This window comes from Blennius ocellaris (genome assembly GCF_963422515.1).
Source record: "Blennius ocellaris genome assembly, chromosome: 15".
NCBI lineage: Eukaryota > Metazoa > Chordata > Actinopteri > Blenniiformes > Blenniidae > Blennius > Blennius ocellaris.
This window is the reverse complement of record NC_137664.1, coordinates 6241402-6257943: the sequence shown is the minus strand read 5'-3', so window position 1 is coordinate 6257943 and position 16542 is coordinate 6241402. Positions and strand designations below refer to the sequence as shown.

Genomic DNA, 16542 nt, shown 5'->3' with positions numbered 1-16542 from the left:
CTATGAATGCTGGGATTTTGCTTAAAGACACACATTTTTGTTAGTTTTTAACTGAGGCTTGTCATTTCACAGTTCACTTCTGGGTTGTTGTTGTTGTTTCTTGGTGTTTTCTTTTCTCTCTCAGCACTCAGCTCGAGTGACGTCACATATTTGTATTTCTGTGCACCAATCAGGATTCAGCAACACTCAAATCAACGGGATTCAAAAATAAGAACTGGAGCGAATGCACTTCACATATAAGAGTTTGAATAAAATATTGCAATAATATATATACAACAATAATATATTTTCTAAATGGCTGTAAAAACGAACTTTTAATAGAATTTGTAGAGTGTGGCCAACATTTATGAAAGAATATAACCGAGGTGATATTTATGTAGTGTCATATTATTCGTGGTTCATTTAATTTGCTGCTAAAAAAAAGCTAGAAATGTTTGGTAAACAAGTATATCATAAAATATAATTGTATTATACAGCAGTACCATCCAAACAACACAGTACTACTAAGCCTGTAAATGTTTTGTTTTTTAATTGACAACAATCAGTTTTCAATAAATTTCCTAATATTATTATTCACTCAAATTTGTCTTCGGGTGGCACATGACTCAAATGTTTTTCTGATAACAAAATGTACCGAAGTACATTTATTAAGTTAATATGTTATCAAAAAATGAGCAGAGAACAAAATGTTTGGTATTGCAATATTGTAATAAAACTGTTTTTCATTCTTTAATTACATTTGAGCAGTTTTTACTGTCGGTTGTTATTGTCATCTCTCAATTTTGTTATGTCACATAAACAAATAAGTTAGGAAGTAGCATAGCTAATATTACTCAGAATGGTAGCAGTGAATGTGGAAATGAATCTCATAGTTTTGACCTCTATGGCGACGTTTCACGTAAACTCCCGATTAAAGAAGAAACTGAGCCTCGGGGACTCGACTAACCTGCTAATGTCAAACATCTTTCCAGCCGCTCCTGCGGTGGCGGCAGCAGCGTTACTGTTTGCATTGCTCAGCTGCCAATCAGTACACACGGCAGGTCAAAGGTCAGAGCCCACATTAGGACGAGGCCGCCCACTCTCTGCGGGGAGCATTTCCTGTCGCGGTGTGCAAGCTGCAGCCGGTGGGAGGTCAAACACCGAGGGGGCCGGAGGTCAAAGAGGGTGTGCTTATTAAGAAAATTAGTTTCTCCTGCTCCGACTCCAACTATGCAAAAAGACCCCCCTCGGAGGTATATCCGATTGCCGTTTCGCTCGATGGTTTTGGATCGCAGATATCGAGGAGATTTCACCGGAGCGCCACGACGACGACAAAAGTCTCAATGAGGACTCAAATGCTCGGCATGTGGGAACAACCAGTGAAGCCGTAGCATCCCGAATACATGAAGCGCACAAGAAATTCTTCACATTTTCAACTTCAAAGTAGAGGCACAATGCGACTCTACTCACACCTATTCAACAACGGCGAGGAGCAGAAACCGGTAGCCGACGATTTTTAACCCTTCACTCTCAAGCACAAGAAGGTTGCCAATGAAAATGTCATTTATTGGTGAATATAATTTAATATAATTGTAGATAAACTCAATTGATCATAAATCAACAGAAACTTAAACATTGCTTTTAGTTTCAGGCCAAAAGCAGAAATAGGAGTATAAAATATCTGTGTACATGTGGAAAAGGTTGAACAAGCGTCTTTATTTTCCTATTCAGACGTGCCATGATAACTGTTGTATTGTCGAATCCCTTTTTGTGCTGCAGCCTTTTTCTTGTGCAGGACTGGTTTAATAATAGGCCAAATAAATAAACAGAGGATTGATGCTAATTTGACGCCGTCTTATCCAATCTCTTCCTTGCCTTGAGGGCCGCTATAATGTTATATAATTGAAGACATCCTTCGAGGAACCGAGATGTGTCAAATAAATGGCTAACTAGGAGTTTCCTTTAGTTGCTATTGTACCGTTAAAGTTACTTATTCGCTCCGGTGACGACTCAGCTGAACATGAAGTCTGTTTGACAGCTTCCAAAATCAAGTAATCTTTGCTGAAGGAATGAGGAAACGCCGACGTGACGTCCCTGTTGTCATCGAGTTAGGTGCCGCACTCACGCTTGGAAGGACAAGCTGGTCACTGGTTTGACATGTTTTGACAAAGCTTCAGTTGTGCTTTATGGCCTTGAGTTGACAGTTACCCCAGCAAAATAAGAGATACTACTTAAAAGTGCTACGATCCCATCTGGGGCTCTCGAAACTATAAACTCAAATATGATATTTGCTGATCAACAGGCATTATATACCATTACTCAATCCATTCTCGAGAAATAAATATGTAGAAGTGTACGTCAAACTTTGGTTGTCTTCCTCACACATTGAAAAGGGAACTTTGTCAGGTTTTCATTAAGGCACGGCGGTTTTATATTTCTCTCGGGTTAAAAACAGCCCACTGCTTCTGTGTGAGTTTGTGTCTCACGTATAGAAGAAAAACCTGCAGCTCCTCGGCAGCAGATAAATGAAGTGCAAATACCTGAAGCAGCGGGGAGATGCTCTTTACAAATCAGCAACATGTGCAGCGAACAGGACTGAAAACACTACTGTGGTCAGAGATGGACGATAACAGAAACATCTGTCAATCCCAAAAAAAAAAACCCAGTTTAATTCATTTCTCTCGCTTATAATATTCCACCATCCATTTAGCATCAATGTAAAAACCACAAGATCAAACCAGCTGTCTTTTTTCTCAATGTTCACAAATAAAAAAGAATCCGCTCGGAAATTTAAAAAAATTTCCAGTGTTCGAAATGCCCCGTTGTTGTATTTCCCGATAAACAAACTGACTTTGATGGCGTCAGTCCCACTAAGCCCAGGGTCCCCAGGCTCCAGAGGGGCCCGGGTCACACCTGGGGTCGTCGTCGGGGAAGTGGACGGGCAAAGCGCCTGTCTGGTATTTGTAAAGTCTGGCGAGGAGATAGTCGACCACGGAGGGGAACTGAGCGGACACCTCGTTCCTCTCCTCGGGATCGCTCTCGACGTCGAACAGCATGACGGGCTTCAGAGGCTCCACCTGAGAGGAGGATGAGGATGAGGATGAGGCGTTGTCTCCGGGCCGGGGGAACCAGCTGTCACAACCTGGACAGTGACAGAAGACCATTACAGATGCTTTAACACACAAAACAAGCTTCTTATCGGATACCAAATTCTCCGTTCTTAGCTTCACTTGTTGTGTTTGACTTGTTTCAGAACATCCTTTAATGGCGTCACATCATCAATAAGCTCTTGACAGAAAGAGATAAAAGTGTCCAGTATTTCACAGAAAGACCAACACTCGAGGAAAGTACAAACAAACGGAGGGAAATCTGTGGAGCGGGACTTTGTTTTTCCTGCCTCGTAAGCACATCAGTCATCTGACAACACCTCGGATTTATCCGTGACCCCTCATACGACGCCGCAGCCTCAATAAAGAATGTCGGCACCCGGGTCGTTTCTACGTGAAGCAGTCTTCAACAAATTTTGAACAAGTATGAAGCAAAAGTCACAGCTGAACTGCCTGCATGTTTACTGGAGATCTGTTTTGACGAGGTTCTAACTTTCTGCTTGTTTCTAGTTTTAAGACACACTATAAATAGAAACAATAATGATTACTTTATTTGTGTTTTCTGATGTAAAGCTGAGTGTATGTGATTGACTCTCTCCGTTAACCCTGTGTTGGATTGGTGATCCATCAAGGGTTTGACTTGCCGTTGCTCTTTATTAAGCTGGGATCGGTTCCAGTGGCGGCAGCGACTGAGCATATCCCGACACATAACACATAAAACTGCAATCGATTTTGTTTTAGCAATGCATTTTAGGTTTGAAATGTTTGAATAAAAAGTCATGAGACTAAATATGTCATTAAAGACGACAGCCGATTCTGACCTGGGAACCCAGTCAGCAGCTTCCACTTGTTGCTTCGAATGGCGGCGTGAATGGACACATTGAAGTTGGACTTGGCCCACGGGCTGGAGTCCAAATTAAGTTGCCGCCTGCCGCCTGGACCTGTGGGAAGCAGAAGACGGCGCTGATCACGGAGGTCATCCGCCTTGGATAATGGAAATCGCTGATGAAGACAGTAACAGTCCGCCGCTGGACACAAAGCGTCCTCTGTGGGTGCGATACGAGAAGCTCGCTGGCACCGAATTTTAGCGCATACCTGCAAATCACTGTTGGTGTCAAGTGAAGGCGTTAAAATAAACATATCCACGTCTACTTCTGCAAAAAAAAATGTAAAAAGCCATTCAAATCAAACTTTCTGTTTTAAAACAGAAATGGTTTCTTAGCCCAATACATTTGGAGGTGGAGGAATTTAACAGCTACGTTGGGAAGGGAATCAACTCGGCACCAGGCGTCTGTGGTCGCCAAGTACAATGAAGAGTTTGCCATTAGTGCAGCTGGTTGGACGAAAAAAACGCCCGGCGAAATTAGTACCGAGGGTCGCAGTTACCAACTGGCATCATTTTATCACTTTCAGAGGGGTGAAGTAAATAATTCCTCCTCGTGCTGATGGAGTCCAGAAACTTCTGAATCCTCCTTGCCATGAGCTACTTCTGCTCAAAATGGAAAATATCTGCCAGAAGTGAGCACACATGTCTGTGCCCCCCCCCCCCCCCCAAGAGGAGCAGATCTGGCCTTGAGAGCTTTCTCGGGTTCATGCCGTGTTTGACCCCGGCAATGTGGTCCTGATTAGACAGATTTGCAAGTAATTTCAGCCTTCTGACACTGTCAAAAACAAGTATTTCCTTGCATTCTTTTTTTTTTTTTTTTTTTGTCTGGCAAGGACAGATCCACACCCACTCTGAGCCCAAGTTCCCCTCGGCGCTCGTTTCTAACAGGGCCGACTCAACCACAGCGACATGACTGGAGAATTTAAACATTTCCGATCTCAGCAATTTTTTGTGGGGGGGGGGGGGGGGGGGACCACATGATAAAAACTTTGACAGTGAATACTTCACTGATCATTGTCTAAATGACATGTGGTGATTTTAATTGCTCTCACGTGCGTTGAGCTTGGGCACCCTGACGCGGAGCAACTGGGGTCAACAACTGACTTCCAGATCTGACAAAATCTGCGTCGGGACGTCTTGTTGACGTAAGGCGTAAGCTCTGCTACGGATAATAAACCTAGCCTTTTATAACAATGGAGTTTTGAGTTATTTATTTCTATTCCTTCCACGGGCTCTCTGATTTTCCCGATGAATGCACACTCTGCATGTGCACACGTCTATTTCTTGCATTCGTTCGCGTCCCGAATGAAGGACAAGAGCGCCTCGAACCTGAGCCGAGCTCATCTGGATTCACAGCAGGATGATCTTCGGGGAAAAGAAAAAAAAAGGGGGGGAGGAGGAGTGGGAAGAGAACATTGCTAGAAGGAGACCTAAAGAGTAAAGTAAATGAGAGGAAATTTGGGAGGGGGCGGGGGGGGGGGGGGGGGGGGGTGATTTAAGGCTTGGGCCAAGTGCAGGGCTTCTCACTCTTCTTATTCAACGGGCCAGAAGTTCATGGCCCCCTCTGTGACCCAGTTAGTCAGGAATTCCCCTGCTCACAGTGACAGTTCAGAAGAAAGACTCAGAAGAGGATTCAAGGAAATGCATGCCTCTTTAGGGGCTAAACACAGAAGCCTAAAGAAGAGAAGGGAAAGGGGGGGTTAAAAAAAAAAAAAAAAAAGAAGGAACGTGAAAGAGCGAGGTCTCGGGTTAATAGGGAAGAAGAAAAGAGATGAGGAATCCGGGCCTGGAATGCTTCGAGGGAGGCTGGTCGTCACTGCGGTGGCCGACAGTAAAGACTCCCAACATAAAAACAGGAGGGTGAAAGCTTGTAAAGCAGCAGTGTTGTTCTTCGCCGGGTCCTCTTATCATCCCAGTGATTTAGATGGTAATGAGCGCGAGTAAACTAGGAGGATCACTTGAGCAGCACTGGCTTAAGCTGTATAAACAGTCCCCGTCTCAACAACACAATAAATCAGTGGCTGGACTTTGTGGAGGCTTACTCTCTTTAACTTGGGGTTGTTTTGGTGTTTTCTTTAACAGATAAGAGATGCTTTATTTACCAATTAAAGCTTTGAGTATTATCAATGCCCTATAAATATTTCATTGTCTTCCGGTTCTCGACTTTATAAAACGCCAATGAGTTCACTGGGCAGTCGTTACTAACGACTTAATGATAATGTGGGACAGACGTCTGATACGCCATCATCATTTGATCAGTGAACACGAGTACCAGGATGCAAAGATCTAATATGGGACCCGTTTTCTCACAGAGGGACACAGGTTTATACGTTTTGCTGAAATATTAGGAATCGCTTCTGTACTTTAGGACAAGGAAGAAAAAATATTTTTTTTATCAGGGAAGTGTGGATTGTAAAAAGCAGCTAATATACACTTGCCATGAGAATGAACGCATCGGCTTCTCTCTCATCTCATTTTTCGCCTGCTTCCGCCTTGAGTCACCATAGAAGATCGTCTCCCTCCATCTCAGCTCATCCCCCTCTTCTATGTAAACATGTTGCCTCCACTGAAATCACAGTTTCTGAAAATCAGAATAATGTGTACTCAATAGTCGGTCCACTGAGCAGTTGGACTAGGAGAATGAAAACTCTGTGCAAAATCTGGACTCTGAAACTTGAAACATTATCCAGAGTCGTGCCTCACTGTTGTTAACTTGCTATTGACTGTTGTTGTGGTCTGCGACATCGTAGTTTAAATGTAATTGTCCCAAGAGGAGAGGTGACATAATTTCAACAACAAATGGATACTCCAAAACATGCATACTGAGACAAGAACGTCTAATTAAATGGGCATACAAACAGTCTCCAAACCACACATCATCGCTGGTCTTACCACTAAATTAACACATCCTGCTTCAAACTAAAATCTGAATTGCAAAAACTGGACTATAGATTTATTTGAAAGCATTATTGATCGATCTACCTGGCAGACAACTGTAGACATACATGAAATATCAAGCTGATTCAAAGGATTTGAAGTTAAATGCATTCCAATTCCAGCAGTTGTCATTTTCTCAACAGTCATACTGATGGACGACGGGAGGATCACACCTGCCTCTGCAGCAATATATTTATTCTGGGCAGTTAAAGTAACACATTTTGCAAAGTTTTACAGCCTACAGTAAGAGATATACTGATTTAACTGGTGAATTGACATCTACCTTCCTTACCTTCACTGTCATCCCTCAATAGCAATATCGTTGCACTTTCTAAAATCAACTGTGTTGAACTGAAAATATTGAACATTTAACAGATTTTTGTGGGGAAAGTTGCACTTTTACAATCGGTTTAGGCTTTGTTAGCAAAATTCCTGCCTAAACTCAAATGACAGAATTATAGAGTAGAAAAACAATATTGTATACATTATGTGTTGTGTTTTTTTAAATACCGTTTCTTGGAGGTAAGGACAGTAAAGGCCTTTCAATTCTCACACTGCTTCACAAAAAAAATCCTATTGAGCTCAATAGGTGACCTTAATTATAAATCCTGCTTAAAATTTAAATTTCAGGCTTAAATGGGCTGTATAAGACCCACAATATCCACAAATGTTTCATACGACTAAAGATAGGAGTAAAAAAATATGGAAACACTTAAAGGTTTTTGCAAAATGTTGCATTTTACAATGCAACATTACAAAAGTATCACACACGTGTTACTCCTTTAAATATACTACTGTTTTCTACAAGAAGCTTCTTTATGGCGGATCAAAAGGGCCACATCTGTTCTCATGATGAGCCATTATGTGCCTACCAAGGCACATCTGTGAGAGATTTGAGAACAAAAAAAAAAAACGAGCAACTCCTCCTTGTACCTCTGCTATTTCGGAAAGTGTAACTGAGGTGTAGCATCCTCCCTGAAATAGTGGCCTCACACCAGAGCGCCCCGCCACCTCCTCACAGATGGGAGGTATGGAAGTGGTTTGGTTCCACCAAAATATTAAGTGGTCGAGACGAGAACGAGTCCACTTGGAACGAAGAAAATAAAAATAAAACAGGCGGTCACGTGGCCGGTTTCCTGGAAAGCTCCCTGGAATCACAGAGGTTAAACGACGCACACCCACCCTGCCCTCCGACATCAGCTAGCTCCGATTTCAACCCTGCTGACTGATTACAGTTTCAACAATGACTGATTACAGTTTCAGAGCCGTCTTATCAGCATTCCTCGCACTAAAACACAACTCCTTATGAGGTCACGAAAATGTGAGAAAACAGAAATCCCCGGTTGCAGTCATCCAAATTTTAATTTAAATATGAATATTTATTTGACCAAAAGCTTATTTTGAGTTGAAATAGAAACAACAAATCATGATATAGAAGTCTGTGTACATTTAATAAAACAGATTTTCAAGTCGTAGTCTAAATTGAACTTGTACTGATAATAAACCAGCCATGTGAGATGGTCCACAAACACAAATGCTGTTCAATTTCAAACACTCACACCGAACCCAACGCATATTTCAAACACCCTAATGAGTTTTGGTCACATGTTATGTAACGTGCTATTCTCAGGCCTGGGGCAGCTCTGACTGGACTTGATTGAATTTGTGAAGCCTGTCGGTGGTGAATACAATGAGGCCTTGATAGCTGCAGCCGGGCCGTGGAACGGGAGAAAACAGTAACGTGACAACTTTCGAAAAGGAGGAATACGTTTCTCACGGAGCATGAACACATAGGAGGAGGAGGAGGAGGAAGAGGAAGGGGAGAGGTAACACGCACTTTCCCATCATCGCCGCAGTATTGATTGCTCATCGACCACCGTTGGGAGATTAACCAGAAACCACTGGTTGAGTAGAGAGATGCGTTAGTAGAGCGAGTAGATCACAGATTGAAAGGACTCTTTGGGTTGGAAAATGACAACTCTACTTGTTTTCATCTGTAATTAGATCAATTGCAGTTTGACCGAAACCTTATTTTGAGTTGAAATAGAAATATCTCTTTGATCTCAGCTTCAGGACCTTGTGAAAAACTATTGTGATTCAAAGTGAATGGAATGTGATGACAACTGTACGGTCAAGAAAAAATGGAATAAAAGGAGCCACCGGTTGCAGGCCTGGTGCTGAGGACGTGAGTGGAAACTTACATGGAGTGGCGTCAGTATAGAGCGGGTCGATGTTGTGCAGGAGCTCCAGTCTGGGCGAGGCAAAGCCTTTGCTGTAAGATAAAAGGAACGTAACTCCTCGACATATGGATGCACAAAACACACACACACACACACACACAGATGTCTGACTCATACACTATGAAATCCACTGAGGTCTGTAAATCTGAACCAGCTGCCTGTTGTTCACCAGGCTCTGACCGCACAGAGAAAACGCACCGCTTTCACTGACCGCAGCGTCTGATAACACAACTAAAATAACCCTCTCTCGCTCTCTCCACTCCCTGCCTGCCTGCGTTGCGTACTGTTTAGGGCCTTCGATTGCTTTGTCTTCCCCCCAGCCGGACCGCTTTCTCCAGTCCAGTAACGGCCGAGTCAATTACAACTGGAGACGCGGCGAAAAAAAAAGACAAAAGTCAGTTTGTGTTGTTGTGCAGCTCACACAGCAGATCCAGCCAAGGCCGGGGGGTCAGCTGACTCGCCTCGGCCAATCCAGTGGAAGCCAGGCTGTGAGTAGTAGTGCGAGTAGTAGTTTGCGGTCCTGGCTAAGCCCTGATTTTCTGCTCGGGGTCTGCAGCAGCCCTCAATTTCACCTCCTTCCCCGTGTCCACATTTAGTTTACAAATATAATGTGTCAGTCATGTGGGACTCACTGACAGCTCCTGTGACGTCTTGAATGCAAACTCGCGTGGAAAAGCACATCTGTGGCCGGCCAGCAGCTTCATGTGACTTATCAATTCGCTAAATGCCGCTTTGTGAAGCCTGGCCGCACATGAGAGTCAATATATTTGGTTTAAAGGAGATGCGATATCTCAGGTATGCTTCCACACGAAGGGATTCAAAGCAAAATTCAATAGCCGATCTCAGACCGGGTTATCCGAGTTCTCAGGGGGAAGATGTGAAGTTACGGGGGTAAAGACAGAGGGATGGACGGACTGCACATTTGTGTGAGAATGACTGATGGAATTTCCTTCTCTTTGAGCTCCCATTGCCTCAGTAACAAAGGGCTTATTGAAGGAGCAGGGGGCTCCTGCGAGAAAACGCCTCGGGATCAGACAGACAGGCAGGAGTAGCTGGAGTGAGTGTGCGCATGTGGGGGGGGGGGGGTCGGAAAGAGGCACAAGGAGAGGGCAGGCCGTCAAACTCGAGAGCTGCTACCCCCGAAGAAACCCCAAGCCACAGGCGACCTGCCACCAACGAGAACGCGGCCAGGGCGTCGGGAGGGCGAGAGCCACCTCAGCTACGAGGCCTCTCTACGACACAAACCTGATGGTGTTCCACACGTTGAATCCGTCCAGCGGCTTGGTGGTGTTGGTGCTCCCCCCCGCCAGGCCCACCAGCGTTGGCAGCCAGTCAGAGACGTGGATGAGCTCGTGGCTGATTGTCCCCGGTTGTTGGAGCAGGGGGCTGGCGACGAACCCCACGCCCCGGACACCTCCTTCCCATAATGTAAGCTTCCTCCCACGCAGTGGCCAGTTGCTGCCTCCGTACAGCGGCTGACCGCCGTTATCTGAGAGAAAATGGGGGAAAAAAAAAAAAAAAAGTTACACAATGGTGCACTCTTGGCCTTAGAGGCCTGATAGGATTCGGGACATTCTGTGTGCGAGATGTTTTTTTTCCCCCAGTTTCCTCCTTCCATGTGCATGCGGAGGTTGTTTCCCAGCTCGCACAATATAAATGCATGCTTCTTGATGAATAGGCTTCTTAAAATGCCTGTCGTTGAGATTGTCCAGGTGCCTCGCTCTCGCCTACACAAGCTCAACCTCGGCCCGCTGCAACTCTGACCTGCTTCAAGCTCGTACGCTGAATATTGGGGATGAAACCGTAGGGACGACCGAGAAGTATGTGTCACTGGGATGCAGCCTGAACCAGTGCAAACCCCAGTGTTTAAAGTTTCCGCAGCCGGTGAATTTTATGTTCCAGAGTCACTCGACTGTTGTTGGAAATTTGGTTTCGAAATGTTGACCTTCCACAAGATAAATATTTTATCTCAGCAGGCTGAAATCAGACACGAGGGAGATCATGAACACATACTGACAAGAAGAACTGGGTTACAGGTGAACATGTAGGGCCAGAGTAATAAAAGAAACTGTGGTTTATGATCATTTGAAGTGATGTTTATCATCACTTGAGCGAATGGGCCTCAACACTAATCAAATCCAAATTCATCAGAAGGGAAATGGAGAAAAAAAAATGTTTAAAGAATATAACAATGCTCCATCCTTCCATATCCAGTGACAAATAACGTTTTGTTGAAGTACTTTGAGAAACACCTCAACTTAGAGGCTCTCTTAAGAGTTCATATGAGTAAACACTTTGTTTCCGGATTCATGATGGTGCCTGAGGAATTGTCAGGATCATTTAAAGTCTGTACAACTCATCCTGTGGGGAACATGAACGTCCGCGTCGGATTTCATGGCAATCGATCAACAGACTTGGACCGGAGCGGTGGGACAAGCAACCGAGTGGCCAAAGCCGTCTCCCGAGCGGCAGGTTCGTCTCAGAGCAATCACTGCGAGACATTAAAACAAGTCCGCAGTGCTCATCTGTCCGCCCGCGCCAGCGAGACAGATCCTCCTGCATATTATCCAACCATTACACAAGTGCACACGCAGCCAGTTCAACTGACTGTCATCATCCCGATACGCCGGTCCAGTATAAACACTTTGGACCAATCGCGTCGAGACAGGGCTCCGCTTTCAAACGGCACGGTGTCATGCAAGTCCAGGATGTAGTCTGTGCCGATTCCCGAACTGCTCTGGAAAAGACCGTCTGCTCCTTAATGTCTTTCCAAGCTGCTGCTCTGGCCCACTTCAGGCCAGGCCTCTGTCATCCGCAGAAACCCCCCCCCCCCCCCCCCGCCCCCATTTCCCTGCAGCTCTCGGCCTCATTTGCTTACAGTAAAGTCCCGGTGAGGCAGTCAGTTCGGAGAAAGTTTCTTCATCAACGACGCTCAAGGTGCAACAAGTTCAAGGCTCATTTCTTTCCTACCGAGTGTGACACATGTGGGTCAGAGATAACGGATTCAAAAGGTGACTCATAAATGCGGGAAGATGCGTGTAAACCACAGTGACAACTAGTCACATCATAAACACTGCATTCAATTTAGAAGGAGGCATTTGTTAGCTTCTACTCTTCTTTTTTTTTTCCCCCTCCTCAGTTGGTGCCTGTCTGGCATATGGACAGCCAAATCCCCCGATTCAGAGCCAACCAAATGTGTGGAAGAACAATGAAACAGCCCACCTACCACAGGCATTAAAAAACGCTCACACTCTGCCTTCACAGCATTGTTCCTGTGTCAAAATTAGCCTTTAAAAGGAGAAACTAAAAATAACCCTCAAAGGAGTTACCTACATCAGATGTTTCTCGTTTATGGTCCATATGTGGAAACCTGTGAGGAGGCAGTTAAGCCTCATCATGGCCACAGTTTGTCCTTCATCAAAGGTCTATAGGAAGGATCTTTTTGAAGCCTCCAGTGTTCTGTGTGAAGGCAAGGCCAAGAAAAGTTTTCCTACTTTCTGTGGCTTGCCTCGTGATCTTGAACCCACTCTCCTGGTTGAACAAATACAAAGGCAGACTGCTCCCTAGCGGACATCTACGGTATTACAAAAAGTATGTGTAAGTCGCTCTGGATTTTATACAATGGAAATGACAAAAGTGCAAGTGTAGGTCATTCCTGGTCAAATTAGCACATTTCTAAATATTCTCAAACCAAACATGTTTAGTTGGTCAATATCTTTTTTTTTAAATATCACTTGTTCTCATAACCTCCAGTGTAAAAAGCTGGTTTATGACTAAAGTGATCCTTCTATTTATGTCATTCAGGTTAAAAACAATCAAATACAGGCAACAGATGATTTGCCCCCAACCCAAGATATCTGACCTCAACACCATAGAGGCTGGATACAACGCAGAGCCACAGTTGTTACATTATGGCGGTTAGATAATAAATTAATCCTGAATCTCACTTCAGAACCATACCTGTAGAAAACACGAGGACCGTGTTGTTCCAAAGTCCCGCCTCTTTCAAAGCGAGAGTGATGTTCCCCACGGCCTCGTCCATGGCCGACACCATGCCGGCAAACAGCCTGCGTTTGGGGGCTTTGATGAAACTGTACGGGGTGAGGTATCGCTCAGGCACCTGTAAGGGAGCGTGGACCGCCTGCAGCGCCACATAGAGGAAGAGCGGCTGGAAAACCAAGAGAACAACGTGTTAAAGAGATGAGCTGTGAGATTAAGGAATAATATGGAAATAAAATAAAATACTTGTAAGTACAGTTGTTGTGTTTCTGGAAACCGCTGTATAATTACTTGCATATTAAAAACCTAATTTAATGTTTGTTTTCCCTGGATTGTTAATTGTGAGTCATCATTTTAATCTGTTCTTGTTTTGAAAGGAGTTTACATTTTCATTTCATTTTATTTGCACCATTGTACTGAAACAAGTTGAACTTTCTTCACTTACTCGAGTGGAATGATTTCAGCACTTTATAGTGCGATTTATTTTGTTGCTCATCAGATTTTTGTTTCATCTCAATCAATTTTACATCAGATCTTTGTTTAGTTTTTTTTATTATTATGCATTAGAATAAACTCAATATAACTCTTAGTGATTTTTTCTTTTCTTTCCAGTGATTTTAAATCTACACACTATAATGTGATGCAAATTTTTCTTGATGAAATCTGAACCCATATAAAACTATAAAGACACAAAAAAGGGGAAAAGCCACTGGAGAGAGGATGAATGTGGCTCCAGAGCGGTAGATTGCAGACTTCGGTTCTATATGATCACTTTCCTTCGTTTCGAGGCATTTTTATGTATCTTGCAGTGGTTTTACCAGTAGATCAATATAGGATCACTGTTAGAGTGTTTACAACAATTTTAGGATTCTAGAACAATCCTCACTTCATGCTGCAAATTCTAAGAGCTGTCTCAGATCTGAAATATGAATCGGATGTTAAACTGTGATTGCAGAATTTTCATGGTGTGTGTGTGTGTGTGTGTCACCTTGTCAGGGTTGTGTTTTTCGACGATGCCGATGGCCCGCTGGCTCAGCATCTCAGTGGAGTAGACTCCTTTGTATGCGGTGGCGACCTCTTCCCCATCCCTCAGGTCGAGCGCACAGCGAGTCAACTTCAGAGGAGCGATGGTGTAACAGCGGGTATGATTGTAGTAATCCTCGCTGCCCAAGAGGTAACCTAGGAGCAATTTACAAACAACTGTTCTTCACCAAACTGAGCAGTACTGATGTCAGCTTCTCTGCTGTTATTTTGTTTCCATTCGACCAAATACAAACCAAAATATGTGTCAAAGCCGCGTCGTGTGGGCAGGCAGTCCTTCTTGTACGAGCCCAGGTGCCACTTGCCTACCATGTGCGTGTCGTATCCGGCATCCTTCATAAACTGAGGGAGCAGTTTCTCGTCCAGAGGCACACAGTAGGGCTGACAGGGCCAGATTATCCAGTGCTGCATGCCTGTGTGGATCTAACAAGCAAAATGCAAACAAAACTATAAGGGAATAACTGCTGGTAAAAAAAATTACAGAAACTCAAAATGTGAAGAAAAAGAGAAGCAGCAACCTCTCTGGCCACAATGATGCAAACCAGTTTCAAAATACATTCGCTTAAACGTCTGCTTGTTCTTCTTTCCAGTTGTGTCTAAATCAGTCTTTTTTTCCCCCCCTGGAAATGTCTTTTAAAAACGGTCCTTTATTTAGAAACAATCTGCAGTCATCTTTGCACAACGTGAATAATCATATATACATCAATTACTAACCTCGATATTTTTAAAGATCCATTCAGTTCTATTGTTTTCTCATATTCTGGAGTTGATATTCATTTTGGTTTTGTTGTCTTTTCAACTTGTGGATGAAGGGATATTACATAATATTAAAACAAGATTGGTCTGGGTTTTTTTGTTTTGTTTTGTTACCAGTTTGCTGACCTTGTCAAATTGTGCATGTCACAAATATTAGATCGAGTTAGTTTCATCCTATCTGATCGGTCAACATGAGAAAATCATCAGTTAAAGTTACATCAAAACTGCAAACTGTTTGGTTTTAGCTGAGTTTCCGCTTGTTTAGTTCTTTCATTTTTGACATCTTGGAACTTTATTTTAGTAACTGGCACAATTCGTTACAGTGCAATGTGGAAGTTATATTGCCTGGTTTGTAGTCACCTTCCTGTGAGGACTCTCTTAATAATATGTATTTTGTTGCTCTCTCACCTGGTACCTGCCGGTCATGAGCTGGTTCCTGGACGGGGTGCAGATGGGCTGCACGTAGTAGTTCTCCAAGCGGACTCCTCCGGCCGCCAGCTTGTCCAGGTTGGGCGTCTTGATCTCGGAGCCGTGGTAGCCCACATCGTTCCAGCCGAAGTCATCGGCCAGGATGAAGACGACGTGCGGCGGTCGCGGAGCCCCTAGACCCGGAAGAAGGTTCACGATGAAGATCGCCGCGATCATCCCGAGAGCCGAAAAGTGTTCACCTGTGACCGACATTCTGCCGTTCGGCTCGTCTTTTAGTCACACTACTGCAACGTGAACTGAAACAAAGGTTCCTTGACTTTCCACACGGTTAATTATATTTAGTGACGACAGTCAAAATACATCAATAAACTACACAGTCGTCCATCATGGACAACTTTAAACAGCACAGTGCCGCTGCCACTTCCGTGTTCTTCAGATTGAAAATAACAGTGTCGAACACAACAACCAATCAGATGACCGCATCTTACAGCCAGTCACATGACTGCATGGACCGCATGTAACAGCCAATCCCGTGGCAGCATAAACGACCGATCAAGTAACTGTATGCATCAGCCAACCCACAGGACTGAATATAATAGCCGTGATCAGTCGCGAGGCGTAGCTAATAAAAAAAATAGTAAACAAGATGTGCGATTTAATATTATTGGATTCCTGTCCCTATCAGTGTGATGAAGCCGGTTTTTATTAGGTTTTTTTTTCTTAATATATATTTTATTTTTGTTTTATTTCAATGATCCGGATAAAACCGATTAATAACCAACACACAATCATGCAGTTGCATAAACGTGAATTCTATTATTTATCATTAAACTTGTTTGATGGCCACATGTCTTGCCTCACTGAAAGAAGGTCATGGGCTCAAATACCAGCTGGGTCTTTCTGGATGGAGTTTGGCATGATCTCCCAATGAGTGCATGGGTTTTCTCCAGGTACTGCAGTTGACTCCCACAGTTCAAAAAAAAGGGATATGAGGTCAATCGTTGACCGTAAATTGCCCCGAATGTGAATGTGTCATCGGTCTGTGTGTTTGCTCTGTGATAGACTGGCGACCTGTTCAGCCCACAGTAAAGAGGCTCCAGTGCGCTGCGACCCCACATTTGATAAAGTGGAATAGGAGATGGGTGGATGAATTTCTTTAGCCCTTGAC

The 16542-nt window shown here is 43.9% G+C and overlaps 1 protein-coding gene across 2 annotated transcripts; it reads right to left on the bottom strand.

Moving 5' to 3' along the window:
- Positions 1 to 2621: 2621 nt before the first annotated feature.
- Positions 2622 to 15777, bottom strand: arsb (arylsulfatase B). Of its 2 annotated transcripts, none has more exons than XM_080509578.1 (8): positions 15354 to 15777; positions 14426 to 14612; positions 14137 to 14327; positions 13110 to 13317; positions 10395 to 10638; positions 9111 to 9181; positions 3908 to 4027; positions 2622 to 3121 (listed from the first exon to the last, which is right to left on the bottom strand). In XM_080509578.1, exons 1-8 carry the CDS (start codon positions 15624 to 15626, stop codon positions 2850 to 2852), a joined length of 1566 nt encoding a protein of 521 aa, XP_080365704.1. In that variant the 5' UTR covers positions 15627 to 15777; the 3' UTR covers positions 2622 to 2849. The 2 variants fall into 2 exon arrangements, with proteins under 2 accessions (XP_080365704.1, XP_080365705.1); XM_080509579.1 differs by having other exon boundaries at positions 2622 to 3056.
- Between the last annotated feature and the right edge of the window lie 765 nt (positions 15778 to 16542).

What these genes read in the sequence shown, in the direction of transcription:
- arsb (XM_080509578.1), bottom strand. Translation starts at nt 15,626, where the DNA reads ATGTCGGTCACAGGTGAACACTTTTCGGCTCTCGGGATGATCGCGGCG. An exon ending in TCATGACCGGCAGGTACCAG is followed by an intron (nt 14,613 to 15,353) that starts GTGAGAGAGCAA and finishes TTTGCTTGTTAG; the next exon opens with ATCCACACAGGCATGCAGCA. An exon ending in AACGTGTGGAACACCATCAG is followed by an intron (nt 9,182 to 10,394) that starts GTTTGTGTCGTA and finishes TTTATCTTACAG; the next exon opens with CAAAGGCTTTGCCTCGCCCA.